Source organism: Onychostoma macrolepis, chromosome 12 (assembly GCF_012432095.1).
Source record: "Onychostoma macrolepis isolate SWU-2019 chromosome 12, ASM1243209v1, whole genome shotgun sequence".
NCBI classification, from domain to species: domain Eukaryota; kingdom Metazoa; phylum Chordata; class Actinopteri; order Cypriniformes; family Cyprinidae; genus Onychostoma; species Onychostoma macrolepis.
The window spans coordinates 24,167,570-24,194,521 of NC_081166.1; the positions used below are offsets into that span (position 1 = coordinate 24,167,570).

General features: G+C 35.4%; 1 protein-coding gene across 4 annotated transcripts in view; it reads left to right on the top strand.

Moving 5' to 3' along the window:
- Nucleotides 1-26,952, top strand: part of exoc6 (exocyst complex component 6) — a 57,739-nt gene that overhangs the window by 21,620 nt on the left and 9,167 nt on the right. For 2 of the 4 annotated variants that reach the window (XM_058792931.1, XM_058792932.1), the window contains exons 9-20: nt 1,908-1,991; nt 2,072-2,118; nt 2,208-2,328; nt 5,510-5,581; nt 6,034-6,131; nt 6,230-6,335; nt 7,675-7,784; nt 15,738-15,849; nt 15,938-16,072; nt 17,262-17,441; nt 18,062-18,091; nt 24,981-25,122. In XM_058792931.1, coding sequence (XP_058648914.1) covers nt 1,908-1,991; nt 2,072-2,118; nt 2,208-2,328; nt 5,510-5,581; nt 6,034-6,131; nt 6,230-6,335; nt 7,675-7,784; nt 15,738-15,849; nt 15,938-16,072; nt 17,262-17,441; nt 18,062-18,091; nt 24,981-25,122 — 1,237 coding nt within the window. The remainder of the gene's footprint in view (nt 1-1,907; nt 1,992-2,071; nt 2,119-2,207; nt 2,329-5,509; nt 5,582-6,033; nt 6,132-6,229; nt 6,336-7,674; nt 7,785-15,737; nt 15,850-15,937; nt 16,073-17,261; nt 17,442-18,061; nt 18,092-24,980; nt 25,123-26,952) is intronic. The other 2 variants (XM_058792933.1, XM_058792934.1) reach the window with 1 other exon arrangement.

The window sequence follows — 26,952 nt, forward strand, 5'->3', positions numbered from 1 at the left end:
GTTTTGACTGTCGTGCCAACAATATTATTTTTGCTTTAAACCAAATGCAAACTGTGGAGAGGTGAGATTGAGTTTGTTAGCGCTTGGTGCCATCGCTCATCTGGTCAGAACTAATCCCGAGTCCTTCAACACGCCAACAAAAGGGGTCAGACTGCAGCATCTAATGGGACTGACCGAGCAGTAACCCCCTTTTCGCCGTAAAAACAAAGCAGTGAAAAAGTTCTTTCGCTTCGGCATTCAGATTGTGCATAAACTGCGGTGCATTCACTGGCCGGAGGATGAGTCGAGGGCTTTTCCCTCAATGGTTCAGTTAATGAGAACACGAGCGCTTTTGACCGCTGTGCTACCCGAGCGCTCACAGGTGCTGGCAAGGGCCAAGGGCCACTCTTCAGCCACACCGGGAAGAGAGAGGGGGCGCAGGTGCTTTGCGTTCAGAGAGATTATGTGATTATTAGAGACTTCGCCTAAATTTCAGTCAAACCACATATAAACGTACCTATATATACATTTCACTCCAGTTTCCAGCTGAAATGAACACTAGATGCAGCAAAACGGCAACCACTTTTATTCCTTTTTACACAAATTATAATAACGGGGCAAATAATTGAAAAAATAAAAGCTTCCACTCAGTTCCTTGCACAATACTATATTATGACCTCAAAATACTGTTACCATAGTGATTGATGTGTAAATTTTTATATTTGCATTGCATAACCTGCTTCATATGTATGGCTTTTCGGATTTAGTAAACTTGCTTGGTAGCCCACCTGATAAAGCATTGCACTTGCGATGCGGAGTCCTGGAGTATGACTCCCTTGAAACAAAAGTCACGAGACACCACAAAAGAGCTTAATAGAAAGCGTTGTTAAACAACAACAACAACAACTAGATAAAAAAGTTAACCAAGACAAACTTTGAAGTTGGCTTGAGAAAGCTTGACCAGAAAGTTTGAAAGAGTTTTTAAAAAGTTTGATGGTTTTCAGTCTGAAATAGTTTGAAGTTTAATGTAGTTTTAAAGCTTAAAGGAGCAGATGTAGACAAGAATGACTTCTAAGCGATTGAGGTGTTTTGTTGTTGGATGTAATAATGAACATAGCAGTCCTCATTTACTCCCATCATCTGAGATGAGGTTCCCATCAAGTTTCACGATGAATGTGGCTAAAGTAAACAGTCCCTCAGAGAGGGAGGGCTTTGAAGAGAGGGGCGGAGTCAGCAGAGCTCATTAACATTTAAAGGAGAATGATACAATACGGCTTGCTCTGACAAGAGCAGTTTTTGACAGGGTAAAAAAGGTGTTACACTACCAATGAAAAATTTTAACCAAACTATATTACAGACTTTTCATTAAGACCCTAAAGAATAATGTCATGACCCTTTTGAAAATTGAATGTTTTAAAAATAATACAGTGTGTTAAGAGATGGATTAGAAATATTAGAATGGAAGCTTAAATGAGTTCATATGGCTTAGAAATATTGCTAAGGTATTCTGGATGGTTGCTAGGGTGTTGCTATGTGGTTGTTAGGGTACCCGGGGTGGTTGCTAAGGTATTCTGGATGATTGCTAGGGTGTTGCTATGCGGTTACTAGAGTACCTGGGGTGGTTGCTAAGGTGTTGCTATGTGGTTGCTAGAGTACTGTGAGTGGTTGCTAGGGTGTTGCTCAACTTAATTAGTGAAATTGAAAATGAATTGCTAAAGTCAATCAGTGATGTTACAGTTGACTGGTTTGCATTAGAAAACATTCCGTGTCTTGTGTGCCTTAACCTGATTAATTACAAATACAGTTTGCTCTGGGGTAAAATGCACAATTACATGCCGTGCAAGTTGAATGCTCTTGAATGATTTAAATTAAATGGATATTAATTAGTTTTTTTAAACACCTTAATGCCACTTTCTGTTTCTTTATAGGGAGACAGGGAGACGTTTGAAAATTACTATAGGAAGCAAAGAAAAAAACAAGCAAGACTAGTACTGCAGCCTCAGTCTAACATGGTTAGTATTCTTTTCTCTTTGTATAATCCCAATAGTTTGATTTGTTTTAATGTATTTTGTCATATTATGTTTCACTTCAGCACGAGACAGTGGAGGGCTACAGGAAGTACTTTAATCAGATTGTTGGGTAAGCTAAATCTGGATTTGTTTGTGAAGTTATTTATGTGGTTTTTCTCAAGTTGATCAAGTAATGCCAACTCCCATCATGCTTTGCAGGTTCTTTGTGGTGGAGGATCACATACTACATGCCACACAAGGCCTGGTGACCAGAGCCTTCACAGACGAGCTGTGGAACATGGCCCTGTCCAAAGTCATCGCGGTGCTCCGCACACACTCCGTGAGTCCCTCACACACACTCGTCCCAATCAAGTCCGAGCACTGCGGGGGATGCACTAAGGAGTCCCATGCGAGGATTTGACATCCCCCTCTCTTTCTCTCTCCGCTGTGCTCTGGCCCAAGTCTCTTTTTTGTGATTGAAAGTTAGCTAGCAGTGGGAGAGAGCAGGCTTGACCCCTTTGTTCGGGCCGCAGGACTCAGGCTGTGAGCTTCAGCCGCAGGGTATTTGCATAATCCCTCACTGATTTACAACTGACTGGCCCTCCAAACACACTCTCAGCCCCAGCAGTTTAGAATATTCACAGTTAATCTGCTGTTATTGTTGCAATCTGTCCTCATTAGGCCCAACTGACCTCTCCATTAGATCAGATTGAATGGATCGCCACTGAAAGGGCTCACCAGGAAATGCTTCCAATTATCATTCCAAATGCCTTGTTTTGAAAATAAACTTCATTGAAAGACACGACTAAATCCCTCTTAGCTCCTGAGCTGCCTGCGCCGAAAAAAAATTGGTGTAGGATTTACTTTGAAACCATTTTCATTCAGAAATTCTAGTCAGTTTCACAAATAATTGCAGAGAAACAGCAAGGAGCATATTAAACATGGAATTTTGAAGTAGAAAGACTGAAGTAGTATTTTCTTGTAAAATGTACTCCAGTAATCTTACATTTAAAAAAAAAAATATTACAATGTGAAAGCAAAAAAAAAAGTCATTTAAATTGATTAATTCCCAGATTTGATACCGGACACCAGAAATCTCTATAAAAATGTTTCAAAATCTTAGTAATAATTGAAGAACAAAAATTCATGGTGATTCACTGCTCAAAACATGTGGGAACCTTAAGTGTGTAATTCAAAGTTAAATACATACTTTCAGGCTGCAATTATACACTCACAAAAGCTATTTTCTTGTTTTTTTTGGTTTATTTTTTTATGAAACCAACCAAAAAAATGACTAATATGATGATATATGAAAACATGATGTGTGTATCATGAGGAATTGGTTGAAAATATTTGTGTTCTTGAAACAACCACTATAATATTGCAGTTATCATGTTATATTTGATAATTTTTTAAAAATGCTACTGTGATTTTAACTTGTAATAACCATTATCTTCCTTTTTCATTTGCTTATGATAAACAAGTTCCATTTAATTAGATTTTGCATAATTATATTATTTAAATAAAAAGTAAATAAATAATACACCTAAATATGAATTATATAAATATAAGTCACGAATATAATAATAATGTATAATATCATTATTTAGTAATTACGTCACACATAACCTTATAAATAATTTAAAGTAATGAAATTTAAATAGTATCCTGTGAAAATATTCTACAATCTTTTTGTTTTAGGGGTCATATATCCACGTGTGTGTGTGTTTGTGTGCTCGTCCAAATGCTTGTCAATGAAGTACATCACGTCCTGAAGTGTGGAGTGACGGCGTGTGTTGCAGCCTGACCAGTGCTTATTTAACTGTGTGATTTACGCACTCACTCCCTGCGTCTGAGAGGCAGGCCACTGCGCCCTATCTAAATGTTTAACAAGAGAATCACACTAGTGCAAGGGGCTGTAAATCAAACCTGCAGCTCCTGTACAACCACCCTCACTATCAGACCCCACCAACCTGGAAGAGACTCGTCTGGCTCATGGTTAAATGCTCTGGAGATCTTTGTGGAGGCTAAAGCTGCTGCCAGCCGTATGTTAATGTTGATAGTGGTCTCTCATAGCGTAACTCATATCTGCAGTTAACCGTAAATCATTAACTAGTTAAACACTCATCAATAATTGATTGAGAACTGCATTAAGTTCCCAAAATCTGGGGCAGCAACACATTTCTTTTACCATTCCAGCTTAAGTTACTATATATATATAACTAATTAATCGCATACAAAATAAAAGTTTTTGTTTGCATAATATACGTGTGTGTTCTGTGTATATTTATTATGTATATATAAATACACACACATACAGTATATATTTTGAAAATATTTACATGTATGTATGTATGTATGTATGTAGGAATATATATTTATTATTTTATAAAATATATATATATATATATATATATATATATATATATATATATATATATATATATACATACAGTATATATATATATATATATAAGAGGGTATGTATTAAAAGAGGGTAATAACAAAAGTTCATCAAGACATCTTTAACTTGGGGTCTGTTCTTGTTATAGAAGTCTCAAATAGCTTTGTTTTTTTATGATGTAATGAAGTGTGTTTGAGTTTGGACACTTATCACATCACAGATGCTCGGCGATTGGAGCGGTGCCGTGGGGTTTCATACGGCAGTGGGTGGGCAGGCCTGTGTGCTCAGACATTGACTCATCACTCCCCTGCCTGGGTCAAGCACTGCTCTCACCTATTTAACCTCGCGGACAGGCCTCCTCCATCAGCGGCGGGGGAGGGCCGGACGGCCTCATTTAGATGCTAATGTATTCTAAAGACTCATTAAGACACAAGTGTATTTGATCAATGAGTGACTGGCTGTGAGTTACCCATTTAGAGGGAAATGCTGAACCTAAACTAATCTGGTCTACAGAAAGGTGATTCAGTGGATCTCGGATCCTCTGTTTGAATGGAGTGATAACACAAGGTTTTATTCTGCAGTTTTAGGGGTGAATCGAATGAAAGAATGTCTGGCTTATATTTCAAACCAAAATTAAAAGAATGAAAGAAAATCTATTTTGCAAAAATACATTTAAGTACAAACGTCATCCAGTTCTCCACACACACATCCTTTCAAGAGTTATCATTAAAAAAAAAAAGAAGAGTAAAGAGAAAAGTAAACATATATCTGGAAATTTTTTATGGTAAATTGATGATTTTATATATATATATATATATATATATATATATATATATATATATATATATATATATATATATATATATATATATATAAATAATTGTGATTTTATTTTTTGTGCATCATGATAAATTGACTTCACTTCTAAAATCTTGTAAAATCGTTTTACTAATTTTATTTCTTTTTATTTTGGAGTGAAATATGACCTGCACATTTCTTTAAAAGATTCACCCATAGATGCTTTATGTTCTAAACACATTTGTGAAGACTGCTAATTTGAAGATGCACCATTCTGCTCTCATTCTTATCATTATTATTGATTTTTTTAACCCACTAGTCCTACTGCAATGATCCCGACCTGGTCCTAGAGCTGAAGAACCTGATAGTTATATTTGCAGACACTTTACAGGTATTTTCCAACTATGTTTTGTTTAAAGCATATCTGTTGATTTCACTTGAATTACACTTTGTTTTTTAATAATATTTATATCAAACAATGTCAAGATATTTATAAACTTGAGCTATAATATCTGCTGCTTACTCACTGAACACTTACATCTCATGAACACTTGACAATAAAACGTGGAACACACAACACTATCATACATTTATTTATTTAAAACATACTTAAATTTCAAATTTGCACATAACATACCTGTACATACAAAATTGTCCACTTTTGCTATTTTGTACATGGTCTATTTTGCATATTTGTATATTATTCTTTTTATTATATGTGTCTCGTCTTGTCACTGTTGCACTGTGGAGCTTCTGTCACTAAAACATATTCCTCGTATGTGTAAACATACCTGGCAATAAAGCTCATTCTGATTCTGATTCTGTAATTGCCTTGTTTTGTAGGGTTATGGCTTCCCTGTCAACAGACTTTTTGACCTTTTGTTTGAGGTTAGAGATCAGTACAATGAAACTTTGCTCAAAAAATGGGCCCTGGTGTTCAGGTGAGCTGAACTACAACTGCATTGTTTCCGGTGTCAGTGAATTGATATGGGTGATTCTGTGTTATACATTGACATCTATGTTTCCTCTGCTGAAACAGGGATATTTTTGAGCAGGACAACTATAGCCCCATTCCAGTGGAAAATGAAGAGGAGTATAAGGCTGTGGTCAGTCGCTTCCCCTTCCATGATGCAGAGATAGAAAAGGTTGGAATAATAAAGATTTTTATGTTTTTATGTTATTTTTTTGTATGTTAAACATTTGACAATTTAAACAAACTGCATTCTGTTTTAATATATTTTAAAATGTCATTTATTTCTGTGATGGCAATACTGAATAATACCAATAATCCAGTAATTCAGAAATCAAACTAATATGCTGATGGATATTCTATATGGACATTTCGACTTTATTCTCGTAGTTTCGACTTTCTTCTCGAAATATTTTGACTTTATTCTCATGGTGTTTTGACTTTATTCTCGTAGTTTCGACTTTCTTCTCGAAATATTTCGACTTTATTCTCGTGGTATTTCGACTTTGTTCTCAAAGAATTTTGACTTTATTCTCATAATTTCGTCTTCTCTAAATATTTCGACTTTATTCTCCAAACATTTCGACTTTATTCTCGTGGTGTTTTGAATTTATTCTCGTAATTTCAACTTTATTCTCGTGGTATTTCGACTTTATTCTCGTGGTATTTTGACTTTATTTTTGTGGTATTTTGACTTTATTCTTGTGGTGTTTTGAATTTATTCTTGTAATTTCAACTTTATTTTCGTGGTATTTCGACTTTATTCTCGTAGTATTTTGACTATTCTCGTGGTGTTTTGACTTTATTCTCGTAATTTCGACTTTGTTCTCAAAATGTTATGACTTTGATCTCATGGTCTTGGATATTTTTTTTGACGTGGCACTAAAACGCCATCGTACTCTTGAATCTAACATTTAATTTAGTTTAATTTTTAATTTTTCTATTATTTTAAGTTGGCATGGGCTTCAGAGGCCTTGCTGTATTTGTTCAGCAGTTTTAATTTAATTTAATTTAATTTTATTATCTGTTTCGCATTCCTTGTCAGTGTCGTGCACTAGCTTTGCCCTTTGTTGCTCTTATTCTTTTTCTATTCTATCTGTTTTCTTTTTATTTATTCTATAATTTAAAAAAAAAATCCACGTGTACTGCGTTAAACTAACTGAGACTTGTCATAGCACTTGCATATCATTGCTCTTTTGCTGATTTTGATTGCTTCTATTGTTCTCATTTGTAAGTCACTTTGGATAAAAGCGTCTACTAAATGACTAAATTATTATTCTAAAAGATTCTTTCCAAGAAAGCCATTTTGGCCAATTATTTGAGATAATTCGTGCCTTGAATTGCGTCAGAATAGTCTCGAGGAAAAAATAATAATTTTTTATATATATACCAGTGTGATTCACAAATGAACACAAAAGAAAGTGTAAATATTTCTTGGAAAATGGGTTGTGAATGTCTGTTCTTGTCGACTGGACATGAATCACCTATTATTGTCTTTCTTGTTTATTAATCAGCAACAATTTCCAAAGAAGCTGCCCATGTCCCAGTCAGTGCCTCAAATCTACTCTCAAGTGAAGGAGTTTATTTACGCCAGCTTGAAGTTCTCCGAGTCACTCCATCGCAGGTGAGCAGAATCCACAACACCCATGAATCTACAGACAGCAGGCATTCAGCAATTTTCAATCTCATTCATCCAGTGTGCTTATTCTTGTTCAGAACAAAATGCAAATATCAACTTTGGATGTAGAATGTTGTAAAACAACCAAAAAGAAGACATCTAGAAACAGAATTTGGCTTATGAAGCTGTTATCGTGACATGACCTTCTCCATGGGAAGCCCTCATTTACGGTTCTGAACTGTCTTTAAAAACCACCACCCTCCCCTGCAGCCATCTCTTCTGCCAATATTTGTTCTCTTTAAGCTCTGTGGCATTCGGCTGGTCGTTGTGAGGGGTCTGTGTTGTGCTTGTCACTGGCACCCCAAATTCTTTCCCAGAGGGTTAGAAGTGCACATAGCTGGAGGATTTTAGCTCTCACTGTCCCTCCGAGGCGAGTAGTCACTGCTCAGCAGCAGAGATTAGTGGTTGACCAGTGGATCACCAATGCTGATATTTATCGGCTGATATTTGCCTTTTTTCTTTTTAATATTGTAGCAGCTGCTACGTTTATGTGTGTCAAAAGCAAGGCTTTTTTTTTATTTTGGCAACGCTGAAAACGCCAGCACCTGAGCTCTCATTCTCCATTTTATTAAGTTTATTGTTTTTGTTTAACTGTTTACTGCCTTATAAATTATTAGACAGGACTGTTAAACAAAGAAAGTAAATGAAATTTTAAAAAAATATTATTGCGTTTTACTTTTATTATAATAATAATAATAATAATACAAAGGTAAGCGCTAGAATACTTTCTCGTTAACACTTTAGAATAGGGAACACTAATTCACTATTAACTACGACTTTTCCCTCAATAAAGTCCTAATTTGCTGCTTACTAATAGTTAGTAAGGTAGTTGTTAAATTTAGGTATTGGGTAGGATTAGGGATGTAGAATAAGGCATTAATATGTGCTTAATTACTACTAATAAATGGCTAATATTCTAGTAATATGCTTGCTAATAAGCAACTAGTTAAGAGACCCTAAAATAAAGTGTTACCACTTTCTCATATGCTGTCGGCATTCAGCAAAGATGATTTTTTATCCATTAAAATGTTGTTGAATATCTCAGAAATATTTAATGCCACATACTTTGCAAAGTTTTGGAATTCAACTTTTAGATCCTCTGAAGTATGCACTGTGTCATATTCAGTGTTTATTGTATGTAAAATGAGAGAAAATATAATTTGCTGTACACAGACTTGCTAGATTTTTTTTATCAAGTTCAAATATTTTTAATATTTGTTTACTGGCAAATATTAAAAATACACTGTTTATTTTTACATACAGGCGAGTGTCACTGATACCAATACTTCTGATGTCTCTATGAAATAGATTTTTTTCTCTTAAAGTTTAACCATTGACTGTAGCCATTCAACATTACAGTATAATCGAGAGCTATCAATTTTAACATTTATTAGACTTTAAAAAATAACTTAATTTAATTTAAGTGCATTTAAAACAATCTTCACATAAACCCATTATATTAAATGTCACATTTACCTGTGCCCTTCAGCAAGTAGGAAAATACAGAAATTTAATAAAGTTATCAAACACAAAATTCTAAATTAAATATAGATGAATCCTTAAAGCTACAACAGTTATTGATTTTCTTTTTTTCCCCCCTTTTTTTCTTTTGATTAACAGACATCACAGCAGCTGGGTTAGGTTTTTTTGGTGCTATTACTTTAAGAGCTGCCGCTGCTGAACTGACGTGGATCTGACACGCATCATATTTTCTCACAACTTTCTGTCCCACTTCAGTTCTTAAAGTCTCTATGAATGAGCTGACGAGTTGAATCAGGTGTGTCAGATGAGGGAAACAGTGCTGGGGTGCTCCAGGACGGTTTTGAAAACCACTGTATTTCAGAAACATGTTTTTGGAAGAGTGCACTACAAGCAAATATTTGTAACACCGTTAAGCTTTAAAAATGAATTGCCAGCGTTAACACGCTCATTTTGACAGCACTATGTAAAACAAATATGAATGGTTATTGTCTATAATTTAATTAGTGTAATATCATAAATATCAGTATTTTTTTCATATTAATTTATTTTCAAGTGATTTTTAATTTAGATATTAAACATTTACAGCATGTTATTTACTTTCTTTAAATTGAAAAATGTGTTATATATAATAATATTATTATTATTTATTTTTTTAATTATTATTATTTTTTTAATATTGATTCATTTTCACATGGTTTCTAGTTTGGAAATCAATTCGGAAGTCAGTAGGCATGGGACGATAACCGGTTTTAAGGTATACTGCGGTTTGGAAAATTCACAGTTTCAAAACCACTAAAATTTTCCGTTATACCGTTCCTGCGGTATGCGCAGTTTTTTTTACGTGTCGTCAAAGACGGAAAGTGCAGGACTCCCTCAATTGTGAGCAGTGAAGAGCGTAACAAGTCACACGACCCCTCCTCCTCCTCCAGCCAGCGGTCAGTGAGAGTAACCTGTGTGTAGGATGATGGCCGAATGAGGTGAATCCTCAAGAACGTTTTCCCCCGTCGAAAAAGCCGAAGTCTGCCTTATGGGAATTTTTCGGGTAACGTAGACCAATCATGTTCCGTACACAACGATGTTCCGTACAGATGATGTTTTGGCGCCGATCGCTAAATAAATACTTCCAGGTCGTACACAAACGATATATCTGTGTCGTCTTCATTTCTCCCTCTTTCACCCTCGATCAAGACAGAGACCCATTCGCCGGTTGTTTCAGTGTTGAAATAAATACTATTTGGCTTGCTACCGAGGCAGATAACATACCTAATTAACTATCTAACGTCAGCTAGTTTCCTCCCTCACGTTACTTCACAGAGCGGGGAATAGCAGACTAAAGTACTACGTTTCTGCGATTTAGTACAATACATTTAGCTGGTATCACGTAAATTTTTTTAAGCCTCCTGCCATTGTTTACATCTGTTCAAAATCACGTCATTTAAAAAAGAAACAAACTGCTGGCTCAGGTGTCTATGCCACTGTTTGAGTGTTATTCGAGAGACCGTGTGTGTGACACAATCGCGCGCTCTCCTTATGTGAATGTGCACACATCTTTGTACCTCACCGCTCATAACTTGGACTGAAAGATGAATGTGTAGAAAGTGAGCATATCTCCAAAAACCTTGTTGAGCTGCAGGTTTAATGACTGCATATTTATTTTTTACAGAAATTGTTTTGATTTATGTTTTTGATTATTGAGCTGTAAGTTTAGGTTAAGTGACTGCATTTGTAATTTTTTTTCATTTAGAAGGATTTTTTTTTTTTTTTTTTTTTTTTACAGAAAATAATTTATGTTCTGATTATTGTTGAGCTGCAGGTTTAGGCTCACTTAAGTGACTGCACATACTTTAATTAACAAGAATTCAATTATTTATATTAATTATTTAGCCTGACATGTTTACCATTCCAAAATGTTCTATATGTTTCTTAAAAATAAAATGTATTGTGTTCAGTGGAAAAAACGTTGTTTTTTACCCAGACATTTAAAAATGACATATTTTAGAGCTGTAATAGCAATACCGTGATACCATGAAACCGTGATATTTTTAGCTAAGGTTATCATACCGTCAGAATCTCATACCGGCCCATGCCTAGAAGTCAGTATAATATGTTAATGGATATTCAGACACATTTTTTCCAAGAAATCCATTTTGGCGAATCAATTGAACTAATTAGTGCCTTGTATGATGTCAAAATAGTCCCAGAATTAATATATTTACCAAATGTTTTAGTGTTTAGAGGAAAATGGGTTATAAATATGATGTAAAATAAATATAAATTTCACTGCTGCATGTGTTACTTATCACCTTTTAAAGCTGCAGTCCATAACATTTGGCGCTCTAGCGGTTAATAAACAGAACTGCATACGTCTTGTGGAAGAACACTGTAGCCGGAGCTACTTCTCTCTGTTTGTCTATGATGAATCACGCAGTTACTGGGCTACTCCACAGTGGTTCCACCAGTACCAATCTGAAATAGTCTGAATATAAAAACTCATTATAAGTGTAACGTAATGATTCAGGATAAGCCAAAAACACGGTTTGGAAAATGGTTAATGATGCACTCGCTTATAAATTTTGTAAATTTTGAACACCAAAAAGTTACGAACTGCAGTTTTAAATTGAATGGTGTGATATATATCGGCTTTATATAGGTTGTCAAACGTATATCGGTGGACTATCTTCTTTTTGTCCCTTTTCCACCAAAATGGTGCAGTGGCTGAGCCGGCACTCGCCCAGGCATTAGCACAGAATACCAGCCAAACAGTTTTTGCTTTGAGCAGAGAGAAGAGTGTGCGGAGACCCACATGAGGCTGTCAGAGCACTTATATCTAACACAGTCTTTTCCCCTCCTGTCCCTCCACTAATCAATGCAAACGACTGCAGATTTCACACTCCTCTCTAATGGTTTCTTTGTTATTTAAGCAAGCGATAATGAGCGACCTCTGCACCTCTTCATGGAGTGTTTCCCACCTGATCACTCCCTCCTAATCAACACCTCACACTGAGACACACAGTCCCCAACTGCAAAATCAACACCAACCAGCAGTGTCCTGTAAACACTCACACCTTACAAGCGTGCTGGGCAGCAGTAGGGCTAGTTGTGGACCTGGTCAGTACTAATGGGTGCAGACAGCAAGCATACTGTGCTTGGTTAAAGAGAGAAAAAAAATGGAAATTCTGTCACCATTTACTCACCTTTACTCACCAAGCGTTTTTGTCCATACAATGAAAGTCAATGGGGCCCAATGTTGTTTTGACTGCGGCGTTCTTTAAAATAAATTATTTTGCATTCTGAAGAAGAAAAATCATTTTGGGGGCATAATGTACATAAGTAGAGATCTGAATACATTTTTTAACGTTTCTTAGTGGCGTAGTTGTTTTCAAAACAATGTAGCTTTCCGCTAACAAGCTAATTTATCTGACAAATAGCAGTGTAGCAGGTCAACTACCGTAGTGCTTCGCTGTATTTGAATTTTCTCTTTCTTGTTCAAGTAGTGTTATGTCTACTTGGCAAATAAATAAATAAACGGACATAAAATATTGTTCTAAATTTAAAAGATGCATGTCTGAAGAAAGAGCAAAAAATTGTATGGTTGACTTAAAAACTAGCATAGCATAGGAAATTGGTGACCTGGTACCGCATATTTTAAATAAGCTGAATTAAGTATAGTCATTTTAAAATTTAAAAGGTACATTTCAGTTGGCGCCGATAGCCTTGTGGGCAGCAAGCGGACATACAGTGTCGTTGCGCAACGGGTATCCTGAGTTCGAATCCCGACTGAGTCCTTTCCCAGTCCCACCCCCATCTCTCTCCCACTTCACTTCCTGTCAATTCTGATCCGTCCTACTGAAATAAATTGAAATTTTTGGTGAAAATTGCCAAAAAAAGGTAAATTTCATGTCCATTGATGATAGTCAATTTTTTCTAACAATTTCCTTTAGAAAAATCATATTTTATCCAAGAGAAACCATATAATAATCTCTTGCAAATATTTTGTATTTCCCCAAAATGACACACTCTGAAATAACAATTAAATTTTTTTAAAAGTTGCAGTGATCATTATCTATATTAAATTTATTTTTAAAGTCTAAATAAGTGTTTTTAAAATTAAAATGGTCTTTAAATTAAAAAAAAAAATTAAAAACAATTTTTTACTAACTGAACAATCACCGCAACTCCATGCATCATGATGATTTTTTTTTTCTTTTGTGGTGGACATTTTGGACACATTATTTTAAGTGTCCTTTTCTTGTCAGTATTTTATCTACAGTAAAACTATCAAAGCAATAACTATCAAGTCATATCAAAGCAATAACTAAATCAGCATACTATCATCTCAAAAACATTGCAAGAATTAGATGTTTTGTTTCCAGTCAAGACTTGGAGAAACTTGTTCATGCCTTTATCACCAACAGGGTGGACTATTGTAATGGTCTCCTCACCAGCCTTCCCAAGAAGACCATTAGACAGCTGCAGTTCATACAGAACCCTGCTGCCGGTATTCTGACAAGAACCAGAAAAAATGAGCATATCACACCAGTCCTCAGGTCCTTACACTGGCTTCCAGTTACATTTAGGATTGATTTTAAAGTACTCGTTTATAAATTACTAAATGGCCTAGGACCTAAATACTAGGGCTGCTCTTGACTAAGGATTTTTCTGGTCGACTAGTAGTCGTCAATTTTAAGCATTAGTCGACTAATCGCACGTTTATTAATAAACCATTTAAATCATTATAATGAGCCGTTAATTGCCTACATAGCTTAATAAGCTCATAAGCACATGCATAAAGCTTGTCACAGTGCACCAGCAGAAGTAATGATTATGAATGTGTCAGGGAAAAACAGTAAGGAGGCTGCATTAACATTTTAATAATTTGATAAACAAGTGCTTTCTTTGTTCTCGGTTTAAGAGATGAAGTCTGCAACACTGACTCATCTCCGCAGTAGAGGACGCGCCTGTATGCATGTTTCATACGTATTACATAATCTGAGAGTGTTTGTTTTCCATTTGAATTGGTTCTTTTGAAAGTAGACATTTCACTCTCTATAGATATATTTTTAATGTCTGTAAGGCAAAGATATACACAGAGTTTCGCGCTCAAGTTCACAGAGACCGAGACGGCAGAAAGCGCATCCTGTTTGCTTTCATTATTTTACAAAAGCGTGTTTTGTTGTTATTGTGAGTGCACACAAATAAACGTAGAGTCTTTACAGATTTGAAATATGTATTACTCTTATCTGTATGACCAAAAATGGAGTATTTTAAGAGCAAGGGAGCGCACAGGCGCCTCCATCTGTCCTGCAGTGAGCGCTACTGTTCAGCTTCCACACAGACACTTGAACAGCGCACATTTCTCTATGTTAGCATTAGATTGAGTGACCATGAAAAGTTGCTAGTATCAGATGATAAGCCATATTTGAGATTTGAGGGTGAGTGTTTGGATGTCATGCCTGATGTACTGTATTACCGCCATTAATGATCTGTCCGCCACGAACTACGTGAGTTTGCCTGTGGATTTTTAAATTATTTTATTGTATTTTTTTTCTGCAACTAATCAAATTTTGGTCGACCAAGCTTCTTCTGGTCGACTAACAATTAGTCGACTATTAGGCAGCAGCCCTACTAAATACATTGCAGATATGCCCACTAAATATAAACCAAGCAGACTACTCAGATCATTAGGATCAAGTCAATTAGACATACCAAGGGTTCAATCAAAACATGGGGAATCTGCTTTTAGCTTTTATGCTCCCTGCAGTTGGAACCAGCTCCCAGAAGAAATCAGATGTGCTAAATCAGTAGCATATTTAAATCTAGACACAAAACCCATCTGTTTAGCTGTGCATTTACTGAATGAGCACTGTGCTACATCCGAACTGATTGCACTGTATTTTATGAATAATCATTTTTATTCTTAACTCTTTTAATTCATTTTAAATAAATGTTTTAATTATTTTGAAATTTTTATTGTTGTGATTTATATTTTTTATGATTATTTTAATTCCTTTTATATGTAAAGGACTTTGAATTACCATTGTTATATAAATAAACTTTGCCTTGCCTTGCCTTACAATAACCTATTGTCAAGGAGTATAATAATTGACTGTCAATTATGTTGAGTTCACTGTTATGGTGTGCAATATTTTTTAATGATTGCCATTCGAATATATAATCAAATTTAGGTTCGCCTGATCAAGAAAATAAAATGTGGTTGTCCAGACAAAGCCGTTAAGAATAATTTAACCTTCTATGTGTCAGAGGAAACCGAGTATATATGTGCATGAACTAACAATCCGTGCAAGAGTTAACAATGTGTCCTGTCGACTGTGTGTCCTAATTATATTATGAGACATAATTAAAAAGAATGTCTTTGTGCAAAGATTGAGCATATTTCTTGGTTAACTTGTATTTCAGCTCAACCGAGATTGACGACATGCTTCGTAAATCCACCAACCTGCTACTGACGAGGACGTTGAGCAGCTGCTTACAAAATCTCATCAAAAAACCACATATAGGATTAACTGAGGTAATGCTAATGTGACTAATTGCCCCATTCTGTTTGCGAAGCTCAGTTCGAAAATAACGTACGCTTTCCTTTCTATTATGTTTTTCAGCTAGTTCAAATTATCATCAACACCACCCATTTGGAGCATGCGTGTAAATACCTGGAGGATTTTATCACAAACATCACCAATGTTTCCCCGGAAACGGTTCATACCACAAGACTTTACGGGCTTTCCACCTTCAAGGTAAAAGTCATTCACAGACATGTTCTTTAATTACACATTTCACTCGGCTGTATAACCGCCATGGGCACACTGTGATCAGAGAGCAGCTGTCTGGAGTGGTTCCCTCAGAGTAAAGCTGTCATCGACTGCACAGGACAGGAGCCGCCTCAGACTTCACAAACTTTATTCAGCACTTGTTTTGATGCTACTGTGTTAAATGTATCAAAACGGAGGTGTTATCGGGTGACCTCTTTTTGAGTCATTAAACATACAGCAGCATGTTAGCATTGCTCAAGTTTGATTACAATGAATTGCATAAGTATTCACTCCTACCACTTTCCACATTTCGTTGTTTTACAACGTAAAATTGCATTCAATAAGGATTTTTTTTTAACCGTTTAAGATCCACCACATGTTTAACAATTGACATGCCTAGAAAATGTTTTTAATTGTAGCATGAAAAGCTGGCATAGATAGCATAGAGGTCAAAACGAAGGTGTTATCAGGTGACCTCTTTTCAGTCATTAAACGCGCAGAAGCATGTTGGCATTGCTCAAGTATGATCACACTGCATTGCATAAGTATTAACCCCCACCTTTTTTCATGTTTTGTTGTTTTGCAACTTGGAATTGCATTTGATAGATAATTATTAACCATTTGAGATCCGCAAAATGTTTACCATTTGATATCTATGCAAATTATGTTTGATTGTTGCATGATGATTTAGTGGTTGCAACATTTATTGCTTCAGTTGGTAATTGATTTCCAGTGCAACTAGGAATTTTCCACATTTCGCTGTTTTTTTTAAATCTTGCATTCGATAGGAAATTTTTACCATTTAATTTGCAAAAAATGCTTGCCATTTGATATGCATTTAAATATTTTTGATTGTAGTGTCAAAAGTAAAACATATAACAGCCATACTGCTTGCAAAATTTGTTTTAGTACTGTTTAAATACATCTCAGGATTTTGTTGGTAATCGGTTGTATCTGTGTTTGTACACTTCTGAAGGAATTTTCCAAATGTTGTTTTACAACTTGGAATTGGATTTGAAAGGGAAAATGTACCTTTTTTTTAAAGTTAAATAAAAAAGCGTACATTTATTGTTTCAATACTGTTTCAAATCATCTCAGGAATCATTTAGTAGTTGGTTTTACCAGTGTTTATACATTTCAGAAAAATTTTGAATGCATGATTTCTTATTTTTAGGATGCCAGACATGCAGCCGAAGGAGAAATATACACCAAACTCAACCAGAAGATTGATGAATTCATTCAGCTGGCTGATTATGAATGGGGCATGGCAGAGTCAGACGGCAGGGCCAGCGGCTACCTCATGGACCTCATTAACTTCCTGCGTAGCACCTTCCAGGTCTTCACACACCTTCCAGTAAGTTCCATACCATCCTATTCATACGCAGTCTCGCCATGAATTTGTGACCATTCTTCACCCGTGAGTTCATGTAATGTGTGTTATTGCATGTGTGGCGTCAATCAGTGTTGCATTTATAGGTGTTTAGATGGTCATACCTGGGCGGAAGTTCTAGGAGCCAACATGTTTTCTAGTTTATGCCCCTCTTTTGACTTTCCACTGTTTGATGTTAGGTGTAAATCAATGCGTAAGTGCACAGGAATGTCGTGTTTGGTGTTATAGGTGTCAGTACACAAACATACATTGTCCGTTCCCAAAACCAATCGAATCTTTGTCTATTCCTGCACATAATCAACACAGACAACTCCCAGCCCATCCATTCACTGAGAACGATACAGCTTGCTTGCGTTTCTCTTCAGCTGCCCTGTCCTCTTAAACAAATTAATTTAACCTCCAGTTTAAGTTGGTTATGCTTTGGTTTCTCTACAATGTAACATCTTTCCTGTAAGTGAATGTATTCCTTGATTTATTTTCTGCCAGGCATGCTTGGTTTTTCTGATTTTCCTTTGTCTGTCCATTTATTATCGCTATACTTTCTTTCCCTGTCCGTGTTTTATTTTCTTGGGGTTTCAACTCAGAATAACAACAATGATCATGCTGCGATGTCGGTAAGTAGACTCTCTTCGAACCCTAGAGGAGGAAGAGAACAATTACGATAATTTAAAAGCAAAAAAAAAAAAAAAAAAAAGACATTAAAACTGCATGTTATTGTCAGCTCTGTGGACTTGCTGCCAGCCTTGTTTTGCTTCCCTTTTCACGTGCAATGCATAATGTAATCCAGATCGATTGGCATGCTGCCCCTGATTTGCTGCCCATTATTGTCTGACGCTGATACCAGTATCTGCAGAACGTGTGTGCCATTCTTACTTGAGATTCATTAGTACTAGTCACAGCATTAAAGGGACAGTTCACCCAAAAATGAAAATTGTCACCTTATGTTGTTCCAAAAACCTTTCTTTCTTTCTTTTTTCAGAACACAAAAGAAATTATTTTGATGAGTATTTTTGCCCATAAAATGAATGTAAATGGGGTCCAAAACCTTGTTGACTTTGATTGTATGGACAAAATTTTGGGGGGTGATCTATCTCTTAAATGGTCTCAATAATGAGTGTCTCTCAATTCAGAATGCTGCTTTATTAATGCTGCATAATGACACATTCTAACCTACTACCCTATCAGGACAGCTAGATGTCAGATGATACATTGGGGAAAAAAATTATTTGATCCCCTGCTGATTTTGTACGTTTGCCCACTGACACAGAAATGATCAGTCTATAATTTTAATGGTAGGTTTATTTGAACAGTGAGAGACAAATCCAGAAAAACACATTTCAAAAAAGTTATAAATTGCTTTGCGTTGTAATGAGTCAAATAAGTATTTGATCCCCTATCAATCAGCAAGATTTCTGGCTCCCAGGTGTCTTTTATACAGGTAACGAGTGCTCCTAATCTTAGCTTGTTACCTGTATAAAAGACAACCTGTCCACAGAGGCAATCAATCAATCAGATTCCAAATTCTCCACCAAGGCCAAGACCAAAGAGCTGTCCAAGGATGTCAGGGACAAGATTGTAGACCTACACAAGGCTGGAATGGGCTACAAGACCATCGCCAAGCAGATTGATGAGAAGGTGACAACAGTTGGTGCGATTATTTGCAAATGGAGGAAACACAAAATAACTGTTAACCTCCCTCGGTCTGGGGCTCCATGCAAGATCTCACCTCGTGGAGTTTCAATGATCATGAGAACGGTGAGGAATCAGCCCAGAGCTACACGGGAGAATCTTGTCAATGATCTCAAGGCAGCTGGGACTACAGTGACCAAGAAAACGATTGGTAACACACTACGCCGTGAAGGACTAAAATCCTGCAGTGCCCGCAAGGTCCCCCTGCTCAAGAAAGCACATGTACAGCCCGTCTGAAGTTTGCCAATGATTCAGAGGAGAACTGGGTGAAAGTGTTGTGGTCAGATGAGACCAAAATACAGCTCTTTGGCATCAACTCAACTCGCCGTGTTTGGAGGAGGAGGAATGCTGCCTATCCCCTCCGTCAATCATGGAGGTGCAAACATTATGCTTTGGGGGTGTTTCTCTGCTAAGGGGACAGGACAACTGCACCGCATCAAAGGGACGATGGATGGGGCCATGTACCGTCAAGGCCAGGGCATCAAAACCAGCCAGGGCATTGAAAATGGGTCGTGGATGGGTATTCCAGCATGACAATGACCCAAAACACACGGCCAAGGCAACAAAGGAGTAGCTCAAGAAGAAGCACATTAAAGTCCTTGAGCGGCCTAGCCAGTCTCCAGACCTCAATCCCATAGAAAATCTGTGGAGGGAGCTTAAGGTTCGAGTTGCTAAATGTCAGCCTCGAAACCTTATTGACTTGGAGAGTATCTGCAAAGAGGAGTGGGACAAAATCCCTCCTGAGATGTGTGCAAACCTGGTGGCCAACTACAAGAAACGTCTGACCTCTGTGATTGCCAACAAGGGTTTTGCCACCAAGTACTAAGTTATGCTTTGCAAAGGGGTCAAATACTTATTTGACTCATTAAAATGCAAATCAATTTATAACTTTTTTGAAATGTGTTTTTCTGGATTTTTTTGTTGTTAACCTGACTCTCACTGTTTAAATAAACATACCATTAAAATTATAGACTGATCATTTCTTTGTCAGTGGGCAAACGTACAAAATCAGCAGGTGATCAAATAAATTTTCCCCCACTGTATGTCAAGTATACTCAGATGTTACATAATCTGTATGTTATCACAGCTAACTCACTTCACACCAGTTCATTTAATATATGCTGATTTAGTGTAAACATAGACCATAAAAAATTGTATTTGTGGTTGAAAGAGATGAAAGCACAAAAAAGGGTTTTAGAACATAATAGCCATTCAGCTCACATTTTAATGAAACTTGCATGTTTTTTTTAACACAATGGGATGAGACAAATGGCTTTGTTAATCACTATTTCCAGTTCAGTTTTTATTTTCGCCGTTGTGATGGGTTCGGCCCACAGTCAGATCTCATTGGTCCAATAATCCAGTTCACATCAGTTATTTTAGTATCATGGAGATACTATTATAGTTGTTATTAATATTTTGAATTAGTTTTCATTTTTATATTTCCCGTTTTCATTTTAATTTAAGTTGAGGTTTTAGTAATTTAGTGTTTTTGCCATTTTTATTAGTTTTATGTCTTTTTCTGCCTTTTGATTAATTTGGGGTTTAGTTTTCGTTGTACATTAATTAAACTAATTGAAATATATTATTCCAGTTAATATTCATTTTACTTCAAATAACAATTTATTATGGTTTAAGGTTTTTTTTATTTGTTTTATTTATATATATATATATATATATATATATATATATATATATATATATATATATATATATATATTTGCCTCTTGCCTGGTTAGGACTTATATTTGTGGTGCAACGTTAAAAATTTTTCGTGCAAAATAGTTGCATTTATGTAAGAATCTTTTTATGTGTGGTTTTTAAAATGTATTTATTTTTTTAATATTTTTGATCTCAGAGAATTTTTAGAGGGCCTGGCTTTATAGTCCTGATTTTCAAAATGTTTTTATATCTCTAGAAATATAGAATAATGTCCATGCATTCTGAATTTATTGTCTTTGTGTTTTTTATGATATGCTTGTTAAACAGAATTGGTTGTGGTGCTTGAGTGTTGCTTACACACAAAATAATACAAGTGAAATATTTAGTCTTGTTTATAGTGTGAGGTGTCTAATGGATATCATCACTGATAATAACAGGGGGTTCGTTTGCAATTTTTTGCTTGGGATAGAATAACTAAATGGAATTTTTTTTATTCATTTCTTTGTTAGTTATCAGCATGTACTGGTGGAGCAGCTGTTGCATGAGTTTTACGTGTGTTTGAGTGTTTGGCGTCTGGTATTGCCGGATTTGACTGGTCTTTCACCTTTTTCCTCTTTACAACCCTGCTCATTTTGAGCGTGTCGGCTTGCATGAACGACTGCTGTAGATATGAGACTAGATGTTTCCGTGTGTTTGTGTCTTAATTGAAATCCATCAGATGATGGATTTTCGAGAGATGGAAAACCTTTGTCATCTCCATTTTGCGTCATTACTTCCATTGATTTAGATTTTAGTTGTTAAGGATGGTTTTATGAATTATGGAAATGAATAAACATATACTTTCAAAGGTATCTATGTGCTTACTTTCATACATTCACCTAAAAGTAGTTCACCGTTTCTGTCACTATTTACTCACCCTCATGTTGTTCCAAACCCAATGTTTTTCTGTCCTCAGTGGAACAAAAAAAAGAGGAATTTTTTAAGAATAACCAGACTGATCTTTTAAAAATTAATTGAATGTGAATGGTGACTGGAGCTGCACATACAAAGCTATTTTATGCTATATTATCAAACAAAGATATATTATGATATGACACTATCAGAAGACTTAAACATAGAGTATGAATCATATGGACCACTTTTATTCCCTTTTTTGTCCTTTTAGTTCTTGACAGACCCATTCACATTCAATTTAAATATATTGAAACAAGCAGTCAATATATGCTACAGTAGGCGCATTTCCATTACAGTTTTGCGCAGAACTTTAGCGATTATTTTATAAATGTCGATAAAAAAGTATTGCGAAATAACGGCGTTTCCATTAACCAATGTTATGCGATTAAAACGTAACTTCTTCCTCTCACAATAAGTCATGGCAGTGGATTTTGGTGGGATTTTAATGGATTTTGGCTATATTTACTTAAAGGAGTATGCGTGTATCTTTACAGAAGCAGCGTGGAGAGCCGCTTGTTTTTTGCAGTTTTGTGAAATATTCCTTTTTCGAATTGCCTGAAAAACCACCTCATGCGAGCGTAAACATTTTTTTGTGATATATGGGAGTGTTTGCAAAACTGACACATTTCCATTAGGCGTATTTTCAATTCACAATTTCAATTTGCGCAATTTGAAGGGTAATGGAAACGCAGCTAGTGATTTTTAAAAAATGAAAATGATTTTTTGGTTTCAGGGGGGAAAATAGCAATAGCAAATTTTGAAATGTAAAAATTGTTTTAAAATTAATTCTACACCAAATATTTTTTGTGTATGTGTATATATATCATGGCCAAAAATATCGGCACCCTTGGTAAATATGATCAAAGAAGGCTGTGAAAATTAATCTGCATTGTTAATCCTTTTGATCTTTTATTTTAAAAATGCACAAAAATCTAACCTTTCGTTGGATAATAAGAATTTAAAATGGGGGGAAATATCATTATGAAATGTGTTTCTCAAATACACGTTGGACACAATTATTGGCACCCCTAGAAATTCTTATGAATAAAATATCTCTGAAGTATATTCCCATTCATATTCACAATTTTGAGCACTCCAGGGTGATTATGAACATGAAATTATCCAGCCATGGCGTCTTGTTTCACAGAAATATAAATAGGAGGGAAAACAAAGCCCAAATTCCCTTAATCATCCATCACAATGAGAAAAACCAAAGAATATATTTCTGATGTGCAGCAAAAGATAATTGAGCTTCACAAATTAGTGAAGTGGCTTTAAGAAAAGAGCTAGAGCAGTGAAAAATCCCATTTCCACCATCAGGGCAATAATTAAGAATTTCCAATCAACATAAAATGTTACGAAACTGCCTGGAAGAGGACGTGGGTCTATATCGTCCTAATGCACGGTGAGGAGGAGAGTTTGAGTGGCTAAAGACTCTTCAAGGACCATAGCTAGAGAGATTGCAGAAAATAGTTTTTTTTTTTTTTTTTAAATTGTCGAACAGCACCTACATCACCACATGTTGTTCGGAAGGGTTTCAATAAAATTCTCCTAGCTCATCCAAAAACAAACTCTAGCATATTCAGTTATCAGACACGACTGGAACCTCAAATGGCACTGGCTTCTATGGTCTGATGAAACTAAAAAAATGAACTTTTTAGCAGCAAACACTCAAGATGGGTTTGTTGAACACAGGGATAAAAAGTACCCCATGTGTACAATGAAATATACTGCTGTATGTTTGATGTTGTGGGCCTATATTTCTGCTGGAGGTCCTGGACATTTTGTTTAGACACATGGCATCATGGATTCTATCAAATACCAACAGATAAAAAAATCAATAAGTGACTGACTCTGTTAGAAATCTTATAATGAGCCATGTTTGGATCTTCCAACCGTACAATAATCCAAACAAACATAAAAAAAAAACACAAAAATGGGTCACTGAGCACAAAACCAAGCTTCTGCTGGCCATTCCAGTCCTCTGACCTGAACTCTGTAGAAAATGAGAGGGGTGAACTGAAGAAAAGAAGCACTAACATGGAGCTGTGAATCTAAAGGGTCTGGAGTGATTCTGGATGAAGGAATGGTCTCTGATCTCTTGTCAGGTGTTCTCTAACCTCATCAGGCATTATAGGAGAAAATTTAAAGCTGTTAAACTGGCAAATGGAGGTTTCAAAAAGTATTGAATAAAAGGGTGCCGTTAATTGTGGCCAATGTGTATTAAAGCAAAACATTTATTTCATAATGATATTTCCCCCTATTTTAAATTCTTATTATCCAATGAAAGGTTAGATTTTTGTGATTTTTTTTTTTTTTTCCTTTTTTTTTTTTAAATAAAAAATCAAAAGGATTAATAATGCAGATTAATTTTCACAGCCTTCTTTGATCATATTTACCAAGGGTGCCGATATTTTTGACCATGACTGTGTATATATATATTATATATGTGTGTATGAATCCCACCAGGATTTCACTTTATTTTTAATTTTTTTTCAGATTTGTGCAACCTAAAATGTCAGAATTTGCTGTGGCTTTTCTCAAAAAATGGCTGCAATATTTGCTTTTTTTTGTGTGTGTTTTTGCAGTGAAAACACACCAGTAATCATGATGTACTTTTGTAATTAGTGTAACTGTTTCTGGTTCCCAATGCACAAGGTAATGGTCACACCAGCATTGAAATACATATAATTCTGCTTTTCTTAAAATACAGAATTGTGTTGAACACAATAGCTTGCACATTGTCACTGGATCAGTGACCATATTATAAAAAAAATATTATTTCATGTTTTTATAATTGAACAATTATATATCGTCTGAAATATTTAAAGTGTGCATATTCAGTAAAATAATGTACTTATTTCAATCTAATCTTGGCTATTGGTGAAATCAGGCATTACGGGCACAATACGTATTAATTTATTAGTTGAGACTCTAAATTATGTATTGTTATTAGCTAATTTTTTTTATAAGAAGATTATGTAAGAAAAAAATCATATGGGCTTGGATCAATATTTTAGGGTGATACTTCTAAATTAGCCATTACTTTATGTTCCTAGAGTGGCACAGACCCTGATACTAACTTTGGTTCATACTCTGAAGTAATTAAGACTTTGAGATAGAAAAGCACTGATGCCATGTGTAGCTGAGGACACCTGTCCTAACGGTTTGTCGGTGTGTTTGTGTGCCGTTCCTCAGGGTAAGGTGGCACAGACGGCTTGTATGTCTGCCTGTAAACACCTGGCCACGTCACTGATGCAGATGCTGCTGGATACTGAGCTCAAACAGATCAGCATGGGAGCCATTCAGCAGTTCAACCTGGATGTCATACAGTGTGAGCGTGAGTAGTGCGTCTTTAATAATTTAATAATTGCGTATTTGCAATGCCATCTCCATGTTCATTTCAATAGTCCACCCAGTAATGAAGCTTTTGTCATTATTTACTCACCCTCTTCTTTCATTGTAAGAAAAAGATCACTGAAATTTACAGTATAAAAAAAAGTTGTGGTTGCCAAAACTTTACTATAAAATGTTCTGTAGATTTTACAGATTGAACCTAAATTTTAAAGTAAACCATACTCATTACCTGATATTAATATATCAACCCACTGAAATACTAATCACTAAAAAAAAACAAATAACACAGGAGGTAACACAAAAAAAGCCACATGTAGAATCAAGCTAATCAGCAAGCAGGTTTTTCCCAAGCTGAAGTAAATATTAATATATACAAGGTGCACACAGTGTCATACACAAATACAAAACACAATCATGGTAAAACACAACACAAAAATAATGCAGTAAACATTAAATTGACAACATAAGATGTAACATAAAACACTAATGTGCATAGAACAACTAAGAAGAAACAGTTAAAAGTATCCCACAGGGAATTCTGCCAATGTCAATTTATGTTTTTGGAAAAAGATGATTTGTTCTTTTTCACTTCCAGAAACTATTGTAAAATCACATAAAATGTCCCATTCGATTTATTACAAATATAGTTAAAGAACCTTTTTACAGTAGCATTTATACTTATATTTAGTCTTCACCATTAAAATTGATGATTTTATAGTGTAGTCCCTGTACACTATAAAAGTGGTCCATATGCTTTATTTTAAGCCATATTAAAATAATAGTAATCATTTATTGAATGCATCTTATCTGCCGTAAATCATTAATTAATAAACCAGACCTTTTACAAAATACATCCATTTTGAAAGTTTGAGCATTGCCATAAACCATTTTCAAAGCGGAATATGACTAATACACTAACAGACAGGCGTGTCAGTCTTATGCTTTGTGAAGCACAGCATGGTGGTAGATGCATTCATGCAGCAGGTATTATTGATATTATCAGCTCTTCTCAGAAGCAGTTATCTGAGTTACACTCTTTCAAGAAAAATTCCTGATTACCTGCACTCCACCTGCTCTTGTAAATCCACACCTGTTCTGATATGAGCTGATATGGAACAGTTTAGAGCAACATTACTCGCTTACCCATTTGTACGTTCATTCATCTTACATGTGCTGCATTTGCATGCATTACCCACCCATATGAGGATATCATTCATAGTTCTACTGAAAATGGAAATGCTGTTTCGAAGCCAAGTAACAAAACTTGTCTGTGGAATACAAAAAAAAAAAAATATATATATATATATATATATATATATATATATATTCAAATAGAAGACGGTTATTTTAAATTGTAATTCACGTGGATGCTCTGACTTCAAATATTTACATTTTTGGGTCCATTTCTATCCTTGATCATCTTCGATACTTCAGTTTTACCAAGTACATCAAAAGTGTATAAATGAATATCACAGTAAACAGGCTTATTGATAGCTTTAGTGTGTGATAATTATAGCTCAAGTATTATATGAGGGTTTTTTTTAAGCTAAAGAAGGAAAAAAAACACTGCTAAATGTGTTATTTCTTTGCAAACTTTTGAGCACACTTATAGCTGTTTTGTGGATTTGCTTTTGCTTTAGACATTGTGATTAGTGCTTTTAGGCATATGTCTAAAATGGCATATGACACATTTTTAAGGAACGGAGCACATTTCTGGGCTTAATGACTTCATCCTGATCTGAAATTCATTGGACTTCAGAATTATGAAAACAGTCCCAACCATTTATGGAGCTGACCTTTAAATGTTTCTTTC